General features: G+C 35.0%; 3 protein-coding genes across 3 annotated transcripts; 1 reads left to right on the top strand and 2 right to left on the bottom strand.

Moving 5' to 3' along the window:
- Positions 1-367: 367 nt before the first annotated feature.
- On the bottom strand, positions 368-2,519 carry LOC147534650 (dof zinc finger protein DOF4.6-like). The gene is made up of 2 exons (XM_086647585.1): positions 2,327-2,519; positions 368-1,807 (listed from the first exon to the last, which is right to left on the bottom strand). The coding sequence occupies exons 1-2, from the start codon at positions 2,348-2,350 to the stop codon at positions 878-880; spliced, it is 954 nt and encodes a 317-aa protein (XP_086503711.1). The 5' UTR covers positions 2,351-2,519; the 3' UTR covers positions 368-877.
- A 4,913-nt stretch (positions 2,520-7,432) lies between these two features.
- LOC147534651 (3'-5' exonuclease domain-containing protein) lies at positions 7,433-13,037 on the bottom strand. The gene is made up of 8 exons (XM_086648747.1): positions 12,343-13,037; positions 12,038-12,169; positions 11,158-11,281; positions 10,481-10,929; positions 10,169-10,245; positions 9,909-10,044; positions 9,201-9,404; positions 7,433-7,828 (listed from the first exon to the last, which is right to left on the bottom strand). Exons 1-8 carry the CDS (start codon positions 12,832-12,834, stop codon positions 7,772-7,774), a joined length of 1,671 nt encoding a protein of 556 aa, XP_086504873.1. The 5' UTR covers positions 12,835-13,037; the 3' UTR covers positions 7,433-7,771.
- A 577-nt stretch (positions 13,038-13,614) lies between these two features.
- On the top strand, positions 13,615-19,694 carry LOC147534652 (uncharacterized). The gene is made up of 8 exons (XM_086646368.1): positions 13,615-14,247; positions 14,459-14,590; positions 15,643-15,766; positions 16,982-17,433; positions 17,775-17,851; positions 17,933-18,068; positions 18,793-18,990; positions 19,389-19,694. The coding sequence occupies exons 1-8, from the start codon at positions 13,822-13,824 to the stop codon at positions 19,491-19,493; spliced, it is 1,650 nt and encodes a 549-aa protein (XP_086502494.1). The 5' UTR covers positions 13,615-13,821; the 3' UTR covers positions 19,494-19,694.
- The last annotated feature ends 197 nt before the right edge of the window (positions 19,695-19,891 follow it).

Here is a 19,891-nt window from a genome sequence, read left to right on the forward strand (position 1 = left end):
CTCTTTTCACAGAGAAAGAGAGGAAAACGATCTGGTTTATTTTAATCTAATAATGGAGTGAACACACTATATATCTTAACTAAAATCAGGCCTACCTTTTTTCGTGTGGCCTTCAAAAGAATTGGATCATACCCACCATCTCCTACTTGCTTCCTCTTGAGGTCTTTTAGTTACTGTAATAATCTCTAATCTAAACTGATTAACTGACAATTCCTGACCTGTTTGAAGAAGTAAAAAAAAAGCTGGAAGAATTGTTTAAACCTATCTTAATCCAACTTTCCAGCCTACTTAGAAGAATATCACAAAAAATAATCATGATAATAGTATAATAATCAAATTAAAAAATAATAAATAAACAACTACTCACTTATCAAGGCTAGCTCATGATGATCTTGATTGTTAAGTAAACAAATTTAAACAAACTAGTAGTAAGTAGTATTTTTCACTCCATACATTTTGAACACCCATATTTCAAAAACCCTAATTAACTACAACATAAACATAATTAGATTATTTTACTTTACCAAAACCCCATCAAAAGCATAAGTGTCTCCCATCTCTAGTTTGATCTCCTTTTTGTTGTTATGGAAGAGACTATAGTAGAACATTCAAAACCTAGAAATAGTAGCTAATGATTAACCACTAGCTTGAACTTCTCTACATTGTTCTTGATGATCTCTTCTAAGATGACACCATCCTTTTTGAAGCCAACCAAAAATAAGCTTCAAATGTTTTCAAAGAAAAACCAAAAGATCATTGATAGTACTATATGTAGAGAGAAAATGAGATGATGGAAGAGACAGAGAGAAACCTATGTAATATGATAGTGTAAATTAGTTCTAAACAACCACCAACTCCATCTTCTCTTTCTAGTTCTTCACCATGATCCACCACCCAACATTCCACTCCAATACCCATTTGTATCACCTTTATTTTGCTCAAATTCACTTGTTGTAGAAGTATTTGAACCTTGTCTTAAATCCTCAAAAGGAAACGATGAAATCCTTCCACTAGTAGTATTAGTACAAGTAGTATCCCCTTGAATTCCACCATACCCACCATTTCCAACTCCATCCAACCCAAAATTCAAAGTTGGTTTAAAATCTTGTAAAGCAAACCCTGATGAGAAAACCATGTTTGTATCAGGATTTCCCATTGGCATGAACCCACTCAAACCCCCCCTTGAAGTAATTCCACTAGTAGTATTTCTCAAAAATTCCAAAGCTGAAAGATGAGAAGAAGGTGATGATGATGTTGAAATAGGAAACGGGTTGTTCTTTGTATTGTTCTTGTTGTTCTCAAGATTGGGTAACTCAACAAATTCTGATATGTTATGATGATGATGATAATCTTGTGTAATTGGGAAAGCTAAGTTAAGATCTTGGCCTTCAATGATTTTAGGGTTTTGAAGATGAAATGAAGTTTGTGAAGGAGTAGTAGTAGTACAAGATGGTTGAGTAGTAGTTAAATCAGCTGGTAAGAACTTCTTTGATGAACTTGAAGATGATGATGAAGTTGATGAATTTGAAGATCTTTTGTTCTTTCTTGAACCACCACCAACAGGAACATTTCTTAAAGATCCACCTTCTGTCCAATACCTTCTACAAGTTTTGCAAAAGTATCTTGGTTGAGTGAGACTATAATTGTTGTAGTAACAAAATTTGGTGTTTGTTGAATTGCATCTTGGGCAATTTATAGCTTGTTCTTTTTGAGGTCTTGCCTTTTTCTCTCCTCCTCCACCTCCTACTCCTAGAATAGTTGTAGCTGGTCTTGAACATGTATTAGAAATCATTTCCTCACCAATCTCCTACAATTCAAACATATATTGAAAATTGTATAAACTCAAAAACACCCACAAGTTAGATCAAACAATATGATCATGAATGAAACTACTAAAGAGTAAAGAGGAGAGAGAGAGAGAGAGAGAGAGAGAGTGAGAGAGAGAGAGAGGTTGCTTTATGCTTTCAATTTTGAAGATTGATCATACCATCAAAGAAAAACAAACTATTAATAACAAATAATAACTTTTTATCATCCTTTTTCATCAAATATGTAAGCAAAAGATAAAAAGAAAAAAGTGGAATGGGAGTGGTACTTTCAAGAAGAAATTATTTGGAAAATAAGCTCAAAAGACAAGATATAAAAAGATTGAACATGCATCATCATCTCCAAAGAAAGTAAACCATACAACTAGAATTCAACAAACAATTCTTAGACCCAAAAATCAAAATTCTCATAGATCAGCCTCAAGATCTCAAACCCCATGTTGATAAAGTAATTTCATAAAGATCATGAATTATTGTGATTAAGTTGTTTCTCAATCTACCTGTGACCACTGTGCAGTATCCATGACAGAAGAGATAAGGGTAGTTCTTGTGTTTCTTCAAGGTGAAGCAAATTCACCACTTGTGAGTATTATCTCTTAAATCAAGAAGAAGAGAATATTTTTAGAGATGGGTTTGAATGGTGGTTCATGATGCTCAATCTTTCTATGCAACAAGTCTATTGGTGTTGATTTTGCCTTTACCATGGTTTTTAAGTATATAATATGGTTATTTCTTTTTTAGCCCTTAGTTTGTGATCAATTTCGTTTTGGACTCGTCTTTTTTGTAAATTCAAATTTGACCTCTTCTTTTTTAATACCGGAAGTTGATTCTAAAATATGATTTTTTTTGTTCCCCAATTACCGTTCCTCTAGAAATTAATTCTAATTCGTTCATTCTCTCCCGATGTCAATCGCCGGTGAACTTCTTTCACACCAGAGAAAAGAGGAGGAACAAATTAGATTTAATTTTTAGAGTAAAAGTAGTTGAGGAAATAAAAACAATCATTTGTGTAAATTAATTGACAGTTTTAAAATACGGGGGCGGCGAATTTTGAAGTACGAAAAATGGAAAAAAGAAAAGAAAAACTAGTCACAAACTATGGTTATATAATGTTACATTCTTTTCTGAACTATTTAGTATTTTAGCGAAAATACTTTACAAACATTAATTCTCAATTTCTCATAGATCAATTGAAGATTTGTTTGTTCCTCTCGATTATAGATCCTTAAGACATTTTGAGTTAATAATGCAAAACAGTTGTAACTGAAAAAATTTCAATTATTTTCGATAGTTATCGTTATAACTATCATCATTTATATTGGTTAAAAATTATCATTGATTAATTTTATTATTATTACTCTATATAATTGTTATAACGTTATTATTATCCTTTTGTTCAATTTTTGTAGAATTGCTCAAATATTTAGACTATATTCTAGAAGAATCTAGGGTGTTGTTGCATGAGTCATAGCTCATTGAAATCGTACTCTACTTTCAAATTACATTTTTGTATATAGATTCCAATGTCGTTACATACTTACATTCGATATACACCATAGATAAATCATAAATATACAATGTCAAGTCATATTAACAGAAACTAAATAAATCATATAATTGTCATCACCAAATTATTCAGGCTCCAAAGATGTAAAGATCCTTAAGCCCTATCATAGGCCTCAAAGTCTGTAACATTCCTACCTTTATTACTGAAAGGAAAAGAAAAAGATAAGACGACAAACGAGGTCAACATAGGTTAATGTAGATTTAGGTATTAAAGGTCAAGTTATACATATTAACATACTGGCACCTAATTCCCAAATTAGAATGGGACCAGTTTCTAAATATTTCCATTAAGCTTGAGCTTACTTGAAGAAGAAGAATTGGAGCCGATTATAGAGAAGAATGAGTAGGTCCCATTGAAGTGGTGATCTGGCAAGTAGTACAAAAACAGGGGGGAGATGAGATAGAAACCAAGAGGAGACAAAAGCAAGTCTTGTGGGACCCTTATAATGCGGAAGTGGGACGGGTAGAGAAATTTAGGGTTTGTGATAGAGATGATGCTGATAGGTTTAATTCTCATCAAAACCGCCATTTTTGTGAGTCAGGCCTATCTCCAATGGATTTTTTTTTTTGAACTAATCTCCAATGGATTTCAGTAGTGGAAATGTGCAAAAAAAGAATAATTTGGTCTTCAACTTCACATGGTATAAGAATTCAAAAATGGTAACTGAACCTCTATCAAAATTTGGATATTGTGCATCTCCTTCGCAATACGGAAGTCAGATTCGATTTAATGGAAGTGTAAATCTAAAAATATTGAATTAAGTATAAATAAAGTAGTTTCTGTGGACTCTAGGTCATTTAATTTCGTTGAATTTTAGGTCATTTAATTTTGTCGGGTTTTAGGTCACTAGTAATTCCGCAGAGTGCTTATCACATCGTATCGATGTATCAATGCCTTTGTAATAAAGTTTAAAGAATTCGTTATTTGTTGAAATAACAAGATTATACTAGTAGAATAGACCAACTTATACCATAAGTTAACTTTTAATATATCATAGTTAAAATATGTTTACTGATATAAAGACCACTCGCAAACCAAAGCGACACAAACTATCTTATACATCATTATTTATTATAGTCTTGGAAATACAGATTCAATAAACTATACATTTCAACATCCTCTTAAAATCTAATTTGTAAGATTTGGATTTAGGAAGAAATGCATTACAGATGAAGCAAGACCCCAAGCTTCACTAACCCTACCTGGCTATATTTTGATTCACCACAAACTGAGTGATACCTTGTTGTTCAACCATTCTAGAGGCATAGTTCTTCATATTCTTAGGGCTCCAAACTCTATATTTTGTGAACTTGGAAGTAATGGTAAGCCAAATAAATATCCTAGCCTGACAAAAACATATTTTGTGAACTAGGTAATATGTTTGTTTTTGTTTCTATAATAACAGTATAATTTACATGTTTCAACAAAAAAAAAAACAGTATAATTTACATTTTACAATGAAAACAGTATAATACGTAGAAAAAGTTATTCCTTCAACAAAAAAAAAAGAGGTAGAAAAAGTTATTGACATTAAAAGAAATCGTCAAATTATTTTATATCGAAATCAAACCGATCAAGGTGAAAAATTGAACTCTTACTATCGGAACTGGGAAAGATAAATGGGAGCGAATCATCCAAAACATTCTTCGTCAAATAAAATTTTTGGTCAAATAGATTCGATCTAAGGGTATTTTGAGTCGAACAATGGCGTTGGTATTTTACCTCCTAATCTTCATATCCCGATTTCGACCGTATCGCCAACCACTCCGAAGACCACCACCATTTATCTCTTTCTATCCTTCTCTTGTTCCCTCTCTTACTCTTTCTCTCTACCTACCCCTCCGACCACCACAACCATTTATTTCTCTCTATTCTTCTGTACTTCTCTCTCCAGCCCTCTCTTTTTCTCCCATTGTTCATTGGAATTCTTCGCCGGGATAAGGAGATAGAAAAGAAAACAAAAATAATGACTACTGAGAGAGAGAGAAGAGGTGGTAGTGGTCGGAGGTGGTGGGTGGTGATCAAAGATGAAAATTGAGAGATAAAACTGTGAGAATAGTCCCACATGGGAGAATGTGTAACTAGCAACCAAGAATATAAAGTATAGGTCCTCTCCACTCATTGCCAATTGATTTTGAGTTGGATGGCCACAAACTTAACATGGTATCAGAGCTAGGCCCACACGTGATAGGCTTAAAAGCCACACGCCACCCGTAAAGAAAAAAACACACCTGTTAGGCTCAAAGAACATCACACGTGAGGGGGCGTGTGAGAATAATCTCCGTAACAGAATGGATAACTAGCAACCAAGAATAAAAACGCATCACACATATAAATCAAGGCAAATGCATGGTTATTACTCAAGGCAAGGATGACGGCAAAGAGGAGCCGTCAGATGGAGTGAAAGGGTGGGGTCTGAGAGAAGAAAGTGAGGTAGAGAGTGACAAAACGTGTCTGGTGATGTTGACACAAATGGATGGACAAGAGAATATTTAGATCTTCGAGCAAAGAAGAAAAGATGACCGACCGACCATCAACAAAACAAATAGAGAGAGAAAGAAAAAGAGTGATTGAAAGTAGTCACACTGTAAGCAGCAGCAGCAGATTGGGTCCTACTTAGGCGTGCAAAATAAGTGTAACCAACGAAGCCAAGGAAAGAATCCGCCCGGGCGACAACAAGGAATTCTCTCTGACGTCATTCCGAGTTGGATACTATTACTTTTCTTGCTCTACCTCGCTCTACCTCACTCTACCTCAGTGCTCGCCACCTCACCCATTCTCCTTTTTATTTTCTTTTTGCTGACACAAAAGCGAGCTAAACCATGCTCGGAAACTCCAAACAGTCGTTCCAAATACGTTTGCTATGATTCTTTCTGTCCCGTTTGGCTAATTTCCCTATTTATTTCCCCCTCCTTTCGTCGTAATGAGAAAAATTTAGTCATGTCTGTGCGGTTATGGTTGTTGAACTCAAACGACGATAATAAAGTTATCTTTTTTCTTTGGAAATTCGATTATGATATACGTTAGTCGTTACGAGACATCAATGCATCATGAAAATGTAATAAGCATGATAACCGCCTAATTTAAACCAAGAATTAAAAAGGATTAAAGGTCAACAATAAAGAAACCTAAAACCCGATAAATTAATTACACTATTTGAAAATGATTCTCACCCTCTTAAAGATACCAAATAATCCTATGTATTGAAATAGTTGTTTGTTTGAAATTTGCTATGAAGTGTGCCCGTGGAGACAAGCAACTTAATTACATTATGTAAATACTCCTACTACAAGAACACGTGCAAAGTAAATTAGTCAAGAACACGCCATTGTTATGGGAATAGAAGTTTTCCACCGACTTCTAATCCCAAAAATCTACTGAGTACCTTTATGTTTTTCAGTTTGATTATTTTGGTATAAATTAAATCGTTGTAGATGGGTAATAGCAATGCCTATTAACCAAGTTGTTGTTTTCATTTGCCTTTTTCCTTGTAGACAAAAATGTTTACAATTTCTGTGAAAGAAATAGGAAGAGGAAAAGGAGAAGCAATCTCTTCACCTATTTATGGAAATGATTCATCCAAAATGGGGTTTTACTTAGGTGGGGGTAGATGACTTCCACCACTCAAAATTTACCTTAAAGTTTAGACACAGTTCTTTGATAAGAATATCATGTGTGACAAAAATATCTTTAAATGGTAAAAAGAAAAGACTACTTGAAAATAGGTCACATATTTGCATTTTGGTGTGATATATATATATATATATATCCGGGTATAATTCGTGTTCGGTGGGCAGAGACAATTTTGTAATCTCAACTTTTAGAGATAAATTTGAAAAACGTGACCTTAGTTATTGAAGATAAATTTGAGAGGTATAATCTCAACTCTTGGACATAAGTTTGATCTCAAGCACTGGAGACAAGTTTGAAGTCAACCCTTGGAGATAAATTTTGAGAAGTGTAGTCTTAGCTATCGAAGAGAAAGATATATTCGAAAAAATATATCCTCCCCCTTATTATATATACAGAGAGGTGGGAATTCAAAATGTTTTTTTTCTTCTCCAATTATACCATGCTACACTTTTTCGACCATAATATAGTAAGGAAGACCATTTCTTGGAGACCCCAGACTTGTACATCAACTAAGATAAAGACTCTTCAAAGATTATAACAAGATTAAGCTACAAAACTGCTATAGTTTGCCATTCTTTCATCGAAGAAATGAAACACTGTCATGAAAAAAATCGATAGCACAGGATTCAAGGAAATCATGGAGGGTCCAACGTTTGCCCGTCAAAGAAATCCATTATCGAAAAGAAAAGTGAAGATGAAAAGGCGTCACAGCTTTTACGTTGACAGAAGATGGGTATGAGCAAAATCAGTTCAACTTACAGACATCAATGAACTTCTGAACGGCATTGTGATACTGAGTTCCCTGAAACAAATACCCAATAAAGAAATTACTGATGTTCTCCTCATAGTATGTCTGACTTTAATAAGAAAAATGAAATCCAAGTATTCAGATAGGAAGAATATCGAAAATGATTCTCTTTTAGAAGAATTCGGCTACTTCTTGTCGTAGCTTATATACCCACATGAAGAACGAAGACACAAGCCATTACCCTTGGGCAACATCTATCTCTGCTCTGTGATGGATATAGTAGGTGCATCCACAGTAATTAGTTGGGTTTGAGACGGGGTATGACTCACCCCAAAGCCGCAGTCATTGACAAGCTTTAAGACCCAGGAGTCGCTCAGATGAAAACTCGACTAATTAAATATTTGTTCTTATATATATAAACACACGTATACACATCATCCGACACATAAACAGACCGTCCTACACGAAAATAGGTAGCTGGATTCTGGATTCAAACCAGGCTTGACCCAAGGCCTAAGCCCCGACACATACAATGTATGCATAGAATAAATGAATAGTCAAGCTGATTGATGCCCACCATGTGTTGGTGACGAAAAGAAAATAACATAATGCATGAAAAAATGGTGTGGAGTTCAGCTTAAGCATATCTGTTCTAAGAACTGCAGGACACAGCTTCAGCAATCTGTGGTGATTTTTGTAGAAGAAAACAAGTGCTTGTTAGTAGCACAACTACTTTTAGCAGTAAAAGTTTAACCGCAAACATGCAAAGTACCTAACGGGATATACATTTATATATGTGTGTGTGTGTGTGTGTGTGTTCGGCCGTTAGGGTAAAAAAAAATGGGGGTGAGTCGTCAAGGTAGACATATTGAGAGGTATTTCCGAAGAACCCAAAGAAATACATAGTTCAGATATATTGAGAGAGAGAAAAGAAATCATGAAAGCAACTATAGTACTTTTCAATGATTGCATAGGGCTTTCAAGCTTGGCATGACAACTGTAGGGTGAACGATTTATGGAAGAATTAAAAACTCAGAGCCTAACTAAGCTAAGAATCGTCAAAAATTGGCAACTGACGAACTCACTGAAAATAGTCGAGCCAGACATTTTTACCCCACCATGCACCACTAACAGTACTTATAGCTCTTCATCATGCAATGGACTAAGAAAGGCTACCCAACCCAAGAGAATGTACCTTTTCTCCTTGCTCTTATTTCCTATAACCACTACCAACCAACTCCAGGGTTTCTTCTTTAAAAAGCAATCACGAATTTCAAAGAGCTAAATGCAGTCAACAGCCCTAGCAACTAAACATTACTAGGACAAGAGAATCAGGGTTACAACAATTACCAACTAGCAGAAGTCATAAACAAAAAGAAGGAAATAAGAAAATATGAGATGACCCAATATAGACAAGGAACATTACCTCCCAATAAAGCTGGTTACAGTCGATACATTGCCAGAACTCCAAATTTCGGTCAAATAGACAATTGGGTATTACTTGAAATCCCTTAGCGGCCTCAATGGCTTCTGCGGTTGTAAGTGGTTTTTGAATGAATCTTCCATTACATTTGGTGCACCGAGACATTAGTTGATCCTCCGAAATCTTCAACTTGAAAGTCTCTATTACCTGCACAAGTACTCCATAAGAAATCCTGTATTCTAAGATCTGCTTGCAAGTGCAATTATTTCATTTCAAATGAATAATCTATTAAGGCTTCCCCATACATATATACATAATACGGTTTGACAAAAATCTCTTAAATGGTTTGACCTCACCATACATATGAACCGCAGATTTTATGTTACTTGTTTTATCCTTTATCCTACTAATTCAATCTTCGTTCTCATATTACGCATCAAACAAATCCAAACACAAGTGCCAAGAAACCAAAATATGCGACAAGAAAAATCTCAAAGGTGGCGAAGAAATATGGTAATCTCTACCTCATGACGCTTCTAGTTGTATCTGCTTTGAATGCAGAACCAGTCGCAGAAAATGAGTACAAAACGTAGAGGTAAGAATAAGATCATTCTAAATGATTCGTCCTTGGGGACTATTAATTTATCAGATTCAAGGACTACCCTAGAACCCTCCCGATAATTAAAATGTTCACTGAAGTAGTGGGCATACCTCAAGTAACTGATCATTCTTCAGTAGACCCTTCACCCTATAAACTTGATTTCTTATCAAGTAGTCATGTCTCACTAGCTTGGCATCTCGTGTTAAGAGCACCCTATTTTCTTTATGCGCCTGATCTAATAACTGCCTAAGATAAATCACATCATATGATGAAAAGAACATGAGATAATGTAATATTCATATTAAATTAACCAACTTTAATCAAGGTCTACACTGGTCAATCATTCAAAAGATTTAACGAAAGAAAACACCTTGGCTCGGGCTTTCTTGAATATGGTACAGCAGCATCAACTCCTACACATCTTAAGTGTTTTGCTAAGCCTTCCACCTATTCAAATAACCATGCTCTTTAAATTGATTCATTGAACGTGCATGGAAGGGATAAAACAAGTTAAGAATTTCCTGCTCCGATAGCGATTCTCAAACTAAAGAAGAAACTGTCTTGTACGTTATGAAGTACAAATGGTCGAATTTTCTCAACGGCTGTTTTAACAAGAGTGAGAATACAACAAAGCCAAAAGGTTAATATAAAGTGTACCCATGATAATTCAAAAATAGCTTACCATAACATCACACAGAAACTTAGGGCACCCATCGCCTCCCAAGGACAAATCCCATGGTGGAGGTCCTTCCCAATCAATGAAAACTTCAACACTTTTCTCTTTGTTACCTAGACCCCCTGAGGATTGTTTCTTCCCTTTCCTCCTAGAAGTTCTAGGTTTTTTGTCCGACTCTTTGAGTAAGATTCTTTCACCATATATTTTTACAATCTGTGAGAGAGAAGCATCCAAAGGGACAGTTTTTATGCGTGAACCTTGGGAAATAGGAGCCACTGCGAAAGTGTTTCTTGTACGAACTTCAGAAATAGTGATTGATCTGACTATATCAGAAGCTTGACTAAATTTTAGCCTTAAAACATTATCACATATATCGGGCATCATAAGAATCTCTTTCAGTCCAAGAAGTGCATTTGTGGGCTGAGATCCAATATCTTCATGGGATGATGAATATCCTGCAATTTATAATGCAAAAGTTTTCATGTCAAAATTTCAGATGATAAACCATAATTGTTTCGCTTTCATTAAAAAGATGAAGATCTTAGAAGTTCACACATCCTATATTATATAACTAGGTACTGACAGCTGATTTAGGCTATGCTCAAGCACGACACGTCAAGAGGCAAAGCGAACATTGAAAAAATATTAACTTAAGATGGATTTGAGCAAAAAACAAGCAAAACCTTCTTTGAGGATCTTTGCCTGGAAAACAATAAATATTTCCAGCAAGCATTGGGCATCTGCTGCTGCATATATTTTCTGATCTTCAGTTAAAGGGCGGTGTGACCAATCGCTACATTGGAGTTCCTGGAGGCATATATGAGAAAATATCATAAGATTTAAACATGAAATTTTACAGCTTAAGATGCAAAATAACATTTAGTCTAGTTAGAGTGTTGAAGTTAGTTGCCTAATCATTTTCTTTTACAAATACCTATAACAAGCAAGAACAAATAAAATAAAACCAGTTTAACACGTAACAGGAGGAAAAAATTAACTTCATATTTTCCTTTTTCGCTTTTGTATTCATAGCATAAGTTGGATAATGGTTTTTGCAATGTTAATCAAACTACCTAGAAGTTCACACTTACATGCCAAAAAATACATTCACACTAAAATCCCAGTACACAAAATTTACGCGTAATAAGCTTCGAAGGATCGAAATTACTTCAAATATTCTTTTAAATCTATCAAATGTATACTTTAATTACTTCCATCCAGAAAATAAAAGAATTTTGGAGTCTTGGACAAGTACAACCACCACCATGTCATTAATTTATTGTCCCAATCTGAAGCTATAGCATGAATAATTGATGTTTTGTTCGACATTACTTAAGCAACTAAATCGTCAAAATCCTTAACACTCTGAAGTTCCTCAACTTATACCTTATAGATTTTACATACTGACCAACAAAAGTTTTGGGTTGTAATTCGAAAAAGAAGTGTTTCATTGGGGGGAAAATACAGTACCCCAAGAGCTCAAAATGATAAAAATCAAAAGATGCAAAAACTGGGTAATGTTTGTCTGTTTGAGAAAATCAAAACAATACTAAATAACCAAACCTTAGAGAGAGAAACACCAAGCACTTCTTCACATATTGTTGCCAAGCTTTTTATATCCTTGGAGACCTTTCTTCCTAGTTGCTTCTGCTTTAGATGATAATAGATGCTAGTAATATCTAAAAAAGGTTCAACCTGCCACACATTTTAAAACAAACCCTAATTGAAACTTCAACAAAATAAAAAAATCCACATATAAGATAAAAACATGTTCAGCAAAACAAAATTGAAACCTTTAAAGAATTCAAAACTCTAAATCAACAAATAATGAACAAATTAGGGAGGAAGAGTAGTGATGAATTAATTACCTTCTCAAACCCAGGATTGCAACCTTGAGAACAAAAAGTAGAAGACAAATAGACTAAATCCTGTTTAAACCTAAACCCTAATTTTAAAATATCAGGTGAGATAAACATTTCTCTGAAAAGTTCATAAATTGAAGAGAGAGAAATCTCCAAGAGGTCAACTAGAAAAACCCAGAAATTATTTTGTGAATCGTCCATAGGTGCTGAGTCATGTGTTTCTCGACTGACTCGGCAGGCGATTTGAAGGAGAGAAACTGTGGGGAATGAAGGAGGAGAAGAAGATTGTTGATGATGATGGGTACGAATTGGTTTCCATTCGGCGTCGAGGGCGACTAATGAAGAACGAGTTAAAGCCCAATTTAGTAAACTGAATTCTTGTGAATCGGTTGTTGATACGAAATGAATCTTGTGGGGTTTTAGTTTCTTCAGTTTTGAATCCATTTTTGAAGTTGGTTTGAAAAGCAGGTGAATATCATTATCAGGGGTTTGTTTCATGAGAGAGAGAGAGAGAGGTGTTCCTTCTTCTTATAGAAGATGACACATTGGCGAGTCCTTTGTAGGCTTGTAGCTACTCTTGATGACACACTGGTGAGTCCTTTCCGGGCACTTTTAAGGACTTCAAATGAAGTTTTCACAAATTATTTGCAATTTTTTTTTGTTGAAATTTATTTGTATTTCAGAACCTTTGTAATTTATTCATTTTTTTTTGCACATCTTACGTGATAAACATACACATTTCATTTGTTGTTACTGTACTTTGCTATTATTTTTGAGACGCTATGAGTGATGTTTTGGGAAGTGCTCGCCAGAAGTTTATGACAACACTTTTAGCAAACATCTTTCAAACACGCCCGTGACGTTTTTGTAGGCAGCTTTGACGATGCTACCAGGATAATTATAGCAACTTTTTACTACACACTTAAGTGAAACTATTGTAAGCATTTCCAAAAATCTTTTAGTTGACTTTTAGCAATGTCTTGAATGCGCTGCTGTAATGAGAATATTTAGGTGTTCCGAGTACATAAAAGAACACCAAAAAGTAAAAACTTTAAACAACGCCAGTAAGACTTGGTAAAATAGAAAACTAAACAAAATAGAAAACTAAACAATAAATTTCGAAAATTTAAGAAAATATCTGAAATTGATATAATGAGAGGCTCACAAAAGCGGATTTGAATGTAAAAGATAAAATCAAATTTGGCCAAAATGAGAGTCTTGAGGTTGTCCAAAAATCACCAAAAAAACATAAAATCCCTACAATGGTGATTATGGTGTGGTCAAAGTACTGTTGTGGCCTGTGGGAAGTGGGGAAAAGCACTATAGAAATGAATTCCAAAACCCACCTCCGTTGGACCTATAAAATCAACTCAACTTTCAGTCAATAAAGTCAATATCTGAAGAGTATGATCATAAACAAGTTGACCCTTTTTTGAAATTCTTCCATTAATGATTCAGCTATCTAGCTAACTGTCACCTCTTTCAATGGATTCCCAAGTGGAGAAGAAGAAGAAGCAACTAAAACCTCATAATATTTATTTAGTAACAACAACTGATTCCCATGAATTCAATTTACTGAGTTGGGCTTTAACTAATTCCTCTATTACAGGACTTGATGCTGAATGGGGATCTTTTCGTAGTACCAAACCCTTCATTTTTCCTACTGTTTCTCTCCTCCAAATCGGTTGTCAACGACCCAATTCCAACTTGGAAGATTCAACTTCAATGAATTATTCATGGGTTTTCTTAGTAGACCTCTTGGAAATTTCTCTCTCTTCAATTTATCCTCTCTTGAGTAGATTATTTCTCTCACCTGATATTTTAAAACTAGGGTTTGGTTTTAAACAGGATTTGATGTTCTTGTCTTCTACTTTCTGTTCCCAAGGTTGTGATCCTCCTGCATTTGACAAGGTACTCATTTACTCCATTCTCTCTTTTCAAAGTTTGATTCAAGTATCTTGATTTTCAGTGCTTAAAATCCTTTGGGTAGTTAGTCTAGTTCCTAATTTTTGTACTTCAATCATAAAAGTTTCAATTTTGTTGAATGATTTCTTATTTGGGATTGATTAGGATGGTTTCTTACTTGGATTGTTTTGTTTGGGTTTGAGAAACTATTTAACAGGTTGAACCTTATATAGATATAGCAAATTTGTATGATCTTCTACAGAAGAACCAACAAGAAGCAAACCTATCTAAGAACAAGAAAGGATTGGCTGCTATATGTCTAGAAGTTCTTGGTATTCCTCTCTCTAAGGTTTGAAAATTCATATTCATACTTGCTGCTGTGAGTTGTTGTGTCTCCGGGGGTCGAAAGTTTAGAATGTTCTTCATACCAGGCAGAATTAATAGCTTCTTCATATCTATATGGGTGAAGGATTTTAAGTTATATTCCAATTGAATGCAAAACTAAAACACCAAACCTTGTTCAGATCAAAAGAAGGAAAAGATAGTGTGCCGGTGTTAAGCCAAGTCGCCAACTTCTTTCTTTTGCTTGCAAAAACCACATTATTACAATTATTGTTAATGTTTTACGGCCTAGGTGTGTACTGGAGCCGAGCCAATGCGAGTAGTAAGATGTTCAAGCTCGGCTAGTGTCTTTGACTGTTCGCTTAAGCTCGAGCTACGTCGAATAACTGTCCACTTTCTCGAACTCAACTCGTATATGTTTCAAAGAGCTCGAGCTCGGATCGTTTTAAGCTCGTTTATCAAAATACTTCAAATTAAAACAACTTCCTAAATTATCAAAATACTTCTATGATCATTGGTCACATACAACAATAATGAGTAATGGACAGAAACAAAAAAATTGAAGAGGTTCACTTTAAAATACTTAATATTTGTTTCGTCAATATAAAATACTTTGAAATGTTACTTTCAACCATTTCGTTTTAATCTCTATATGCTTCATTAATTGTTAAGAAAACTATTAATCACTGATAATGGTTGGTATTCTTAATGACTCATATTCCAACAAATTTTGATGGTTGGTATTTCATGTACAAGTTTCAAAACAGATACATAAATGTACTACACTATTATAAATAGTATGTTAAACGAGTTGTTCAGGAGTAGCTCGGGATACACTAAAGAATGATCAAGCTCTACTAGTTTATATAAACGACCACGATTTTAGGTTCGTGTAAAGCTCGTACTCGTTAATCTTCGAGTCGAGCCCGAGCAATAGTCGAGCCCGAGCAATAGTCGAGCCAAGCTCGAGCAGCTCGTTATATGCTCGACTCGAGTATACCCCTATTGTTAAATTTTCTTCTGTTAAGTGGTTTAACATTGATTTTTATCTTCCTCCAGGAACAACAATGTAGCGATTGGTCACATCGTCCTCTTACAGAAGAGCAGAAAACTTATGCAGCTGCAGATGTGCAGTGCTTGTTGGAAATATTTACTGTATTTGAGAAGATGGTTCTCAAAGAAGGTTTTGTTTGTTAACCCGCAAAAGTCCTGAATTGTGTTTCTTTTTTTCCGGTTCGACATTTAGCTTATGCTTTCACTCTGTGCATGTGTTTGGGACGAATTTAGTGGATATTTTCTGTGAGCATTGTAGGAGAAACAGTAAAACCAAAATAATTGAAAAAAGATGTCGGTTTAACTAGCTTTATAAACACAATTTGGTTAAGAGCGGTGGCTAATGATAGATGAAACATGAGATGGAAACCTAGTTGAGATCTAAGCAGTTGCGGGTTGTCCAATCCACTCGAGTAACTCATGGATGGGATCGGGATTTGGGGTAGACAAAGCCGACACCCGATTCAAGGATTCCCCCACTTGAGAGAGAGCTTTCAAGAAACAGAAGGAAAGGTTTATCCCATTTGTAGCCTTGATGTAGATCAACTGCTGTAATAGCTTTGCAGCTATTGTTTATATGTACTGTATATATAAAATCATAAATGTGTAAAATATGCATAGTTTGAAGTCCCACACCAATACCGAGCCGATTCCGAAGATGTTCCCCTCACTGGATCAGGATCATGGGATAGCTGATCCCGCTCCCAACTACTTAGGTTGGGATGTCATATGGTGTTTAGTGAAAGTTTCACTTTGTGTTTTGGATTAAAAGAATGAGAGAAAGGATTTTCACTTCATGTTTCTATTTGGTTAGATCCAGAGTTAACCAAAGCTTGACACCGAACGCTGTCTTGTTCAACCACTGAGGTATTGATAGCTGCATCATTGTATGGCGCTCGCCACTGGAGTTGTAATGTGCACTTATTCGGCTAGTTTTCTGTCTTGTGTAATATAGCTCAAGATTTCCGAATTTGCAAGAAGAAAAGAGAGCTATATTGGTTACTTGGTATGTTTACCAATTTCCAGCACCAATACGAGTTATTCCATACAATGAATGGTAAAAGGCCATTATTAGGTAATAGCCAATAGACATACATTTTCTTGCTTTAGCTATCAGGTGTTATCTTGTAGAACACTTTTTTGTTACTTTTTTGGCTATATCCTTAACCTAGAGTCATATGTGGTGCTAACTGGGAGTATCTTTTCCAACTTGTTAATTAAACTACGTTTTATTTTATTTTTTGTTGTTTACGTCAGTCCTTCATCCTGGTAAGTATTTGTGTGTGTCTGACTTAGGTTTCGTATTTTAAATGTTATTTATGAAATCTTGGATGATATATTGCAGAGCATTTATTGCATGGACTTCAATCTGCAAGTACACTAGTTATTGGACAAATAGAGATTTCTCTGAAGCCTGATATTTCTGATAATCTTTTAAAGTTTAAACTTCATGAAGCTTCAGATGTTGATTCTGAAATTCATCAAACAAACTTTTCTATATTGGCATCAAATTTGTCTGCTTCATTCTTAAATACTTTTTCGTCAATTGATGTTCTCTCGCATATTGTTAAGAAGTATGGTGACAGTATAGTTTTGAAGGAGAAAACCCCTAAAATTCCTAGGAAAAAAGATTCATATAAGAAACCAAAAATTTCTAAAAGAAAAGCGAAAAGACAATCAGTGGGTTTAGGTAAGGAAGGAGGATCAGATGAAAGTTGCAGTAACTATGAACGGCCTCTACCATGGGATCTGTCTTTAGGAGGTGATGGGTTTCCTAAGTTTCTCTGTGATGTGAAGGTAAGCTGGTTTCATATTGCATCAACTATTCTACCTGATGTACACACTCGTATAGCTACATCTTTTAAGATTTCATTAAATTTAACCTATTTATACCTACGACAGGCTTCAATTAGTCTTGATAGTTGCAAAATATATGCATACTACTATGTTAGCTCTAAACCATTCATATACTAATCCTTTTGTGGTTGAATTTTGTTTTCGGCATACTGGAGGGTTAACAAATTATTTCAATTTTATTTTGAGAACGGCAACTGTTGTAGAATAGATTGATTTTGTTGTTGTTTGATGCATATCTTGATAAGTGGAATTCATGAAGCTTGATTGAAATATTTGAACAGATGAAAACTTTAGCCAAAGACTTGAGATGTGTGGGAATTGATGCCGAGCTTGCGTATTCCAGACAGCCTGATCCAAGGTATCTTTGTTTTGTAAACTTTTTGAAACGTTAAAACATTTTGCTTCGAAAGTTTTGATAGTATATATGTTTATTTTATAGGGTGTTAATAGATAGAGCACACAATGAAAAGCGGGTGCTCTTAACACAAGATAAATCATTATTGAATCATGACTACTTGATCAGAAGTCAAGTCTACTTGTTGAAGAAATCTGTGCGGAATGATCAGCTGCTTAAGGTATGAAATTTGCCTTCATCTTGTCCTAGTTAGAAGTCTTTTAGAAAATAAAAACACAGAAGACAGAACCAAGAATTTGCTTCTCAGTTCTTCAAACATTTGAACTTGAAGCACTTCGCTAGACATAATCTGTATATCAATGGTACCTTAATATATGGCCATTGACTATGACAAAAGGAAAATCAGTGTGAAAAACTACTATGATCCATCACTACCATCAGTACCAGATTTGCCACCACCAGCACTACCAATACTATAACTTTCTTGGGTTCTTAAAGCAACTCGGGCAAAATACGTGCCTGACGCTAACTGGCAAGACAAGTAGAGCCTCTAACATGCCAACACTATGTCTTGTGCATTCTTCGTTTTGCAGCTTAATATGGACAATTCAGTTCTCAGAAATTCTGCATGTATAGACAGTGGCCTTTTACATTGTATGTATAAATTGGCAAACATAGTTTGTTTTAAAGTTGGTATTAGGTTTTGTGGGAACTATCACTCTAATCATCACCTAAAACAATGTGATGCTTGATTTATAATTTAACAGCAAAATGATATCAATGGTGATTAAATTAACTCAGATTGCAATATCTTGTAGGTATAATATTAATTGATCATCTAAGATATCATGCAAGTGAAGAGTAGGTGATTCTTATATATCAATGCATATGAAAGTAAAATTTGATCTTGAGTTTTCTTTTCTTTTTTTGTACCGATTTTGCAGGTAATTGAGACATTTGAGTTGAAGATTTCGAAGGATCAACTAATGTCAAGGTGCACAAAATGCAATAAAAGGTTCATTCAGCTAACAAATGAGCAAGCTATTGAAGCCACAAAGGCTACTCAAGTAATTCCCTCGTACGTTTTTCGTCGAAATTTGAAGATCTTGCAATGTACCGGTTGTCGGAAGCTGCATTGGGAGGTAAGTAGTTCAATTTCCAAGTTTTTGTGTTCCAGACATCATCCGCCAAATATCTTAGGCATTGTGATGTCGTTTCTTATTTTCTAAGTTTTCCTGCTTTTTTTTATCGTTGAAGTTAGTAGTCTCATATTTGATGAGTTTCATGCTTTCATAAGGTCGGTGAAGCTATTTTATACTCCACAACTCCATTAGATTTAGTGAGAATGTGCCGTAGCAAGAGCACAAGTCAATAACTTGCATGTCTTCGTTTAGGTTATAAATAACGTGACCTAGATTAAGCTATTTAGATATTAAGGTTCTGCCACAACTTTTTATCCTCTATGCAATAATCATGATTTATTTTAATTTTTCCAAGTTAATGCCAAGATTCATTATTGTTTTTTGTTGTTTCTTATCAGGGACCAAAACATTACAATGAAGTTCAGAGGTTTATTGACATATGCGAATTTAACAATGAACAAGAGATCGAATATGAATGCTTATATGAGTACGATTGCATATAAGCAAGTAAATCTATGTTTGCATATTTAGATGTATTCGTCAAATTTACTGCCCTCTTAAACACTTGGGAGAATAACATTCGTCTCTGCATGTGTGTATAGCGTGTGTAAATAAATGTACAAATATATTCTCCCTCACGTACGGTGACGTAGTCTTGTACTAAAAATACGTTAACAACTGTAAACAGGGTTTATAATTTCTCGCGGTCTACGTGGATGATAGGTCTGGAAACCTCTTGCATCTAATGAACTAATATCGGTCTTGGCCAACCCTCTCTGCACGAAGAGGAACGACAACAAGAGAAGCAGGAGGTTAATTGTCTCTCTCGGCTATGCCTCTCCACCACCGCGATCATCCACTTCCGTCACCATCCAACATCATCTAAAGCACATCAAAACCC

The sequence above is a fragment of the Eschscholzia californica genome, unplaced genomic scaffold (assembly GCF_041429995.1).
Source record: "Eschscholzia californica isolate CP2 unplaced genomic scaffold, dmEscCali1.0.p SCAF_6, whole genome shotgun sequence".
Classification (NCBI taxonomy): domain Eukaryota; kingdom Viridiplantae; phylum Streptophyta; class Magnoliopsida; order Ranunculales; family Papaveraceae; genus Eschscholzia; species Eschscholzia californica.

Excerpts from the sequence above, each read along its gene's own strand:
- LOC147534650 (XM_086647585.1), bottom strand. The coding sequence starts at position 2,350 with ATGGATACTGCACAGTGGTCACAG. Across the intron at positions 1,808-2,326 it reads ATACTGCACAGTGGTCACAG|GAGATTGGTGAGGAAATGAT; the intron begins GTAGATTGAGAA and ends TTTGAATTGTAG.
- LOC147534651 (XM_086648747.1), bottom strand. The coding sequence starts at position 12,834 with ATGAAACAAACCCCTGATAATGATATTCACCTGCTTTTCAAACCAACT. Across the intron at positions 10,930-11,157 it reads GGCAAAGATCCTCAAAGAAG|GATATTCATCATCCCATGAA; the intron begins GTTTTGCTTGTT and ends TATAAATTGCAG. Across the intron at positions 7,829-9,200 it reads GTAACCAGCTTTATTGGGAG|GGAACTCAGTATCACAATGC; the intron begins GTAATGTTCCTT and ends TATTTGTTTCAG.
- LOC147534652 (XM_086646368.1), top strand. The coding sequence starts at position 13,822 with ATGGATTCCCAAGTGGAGAAGAAGAAGAAGCAACTAAAACCTCATAAT. Across the intron at positions 17,434-17,774 it reads AGTTTCTCTGTGATGTGAAG|ATGAAAACTTTAGCCAAAGA; the intron begins GTAAGCTGGTTT and ends ATATTTGAACAG. Across the intron at positions 17,852-17,932 it reads TCCAGACAGCCTGATCCAAG|GGTGTTAATAGATAGAGCAC; the intron begins GTATCTTTGTTT and ends TTTATTTTATAG.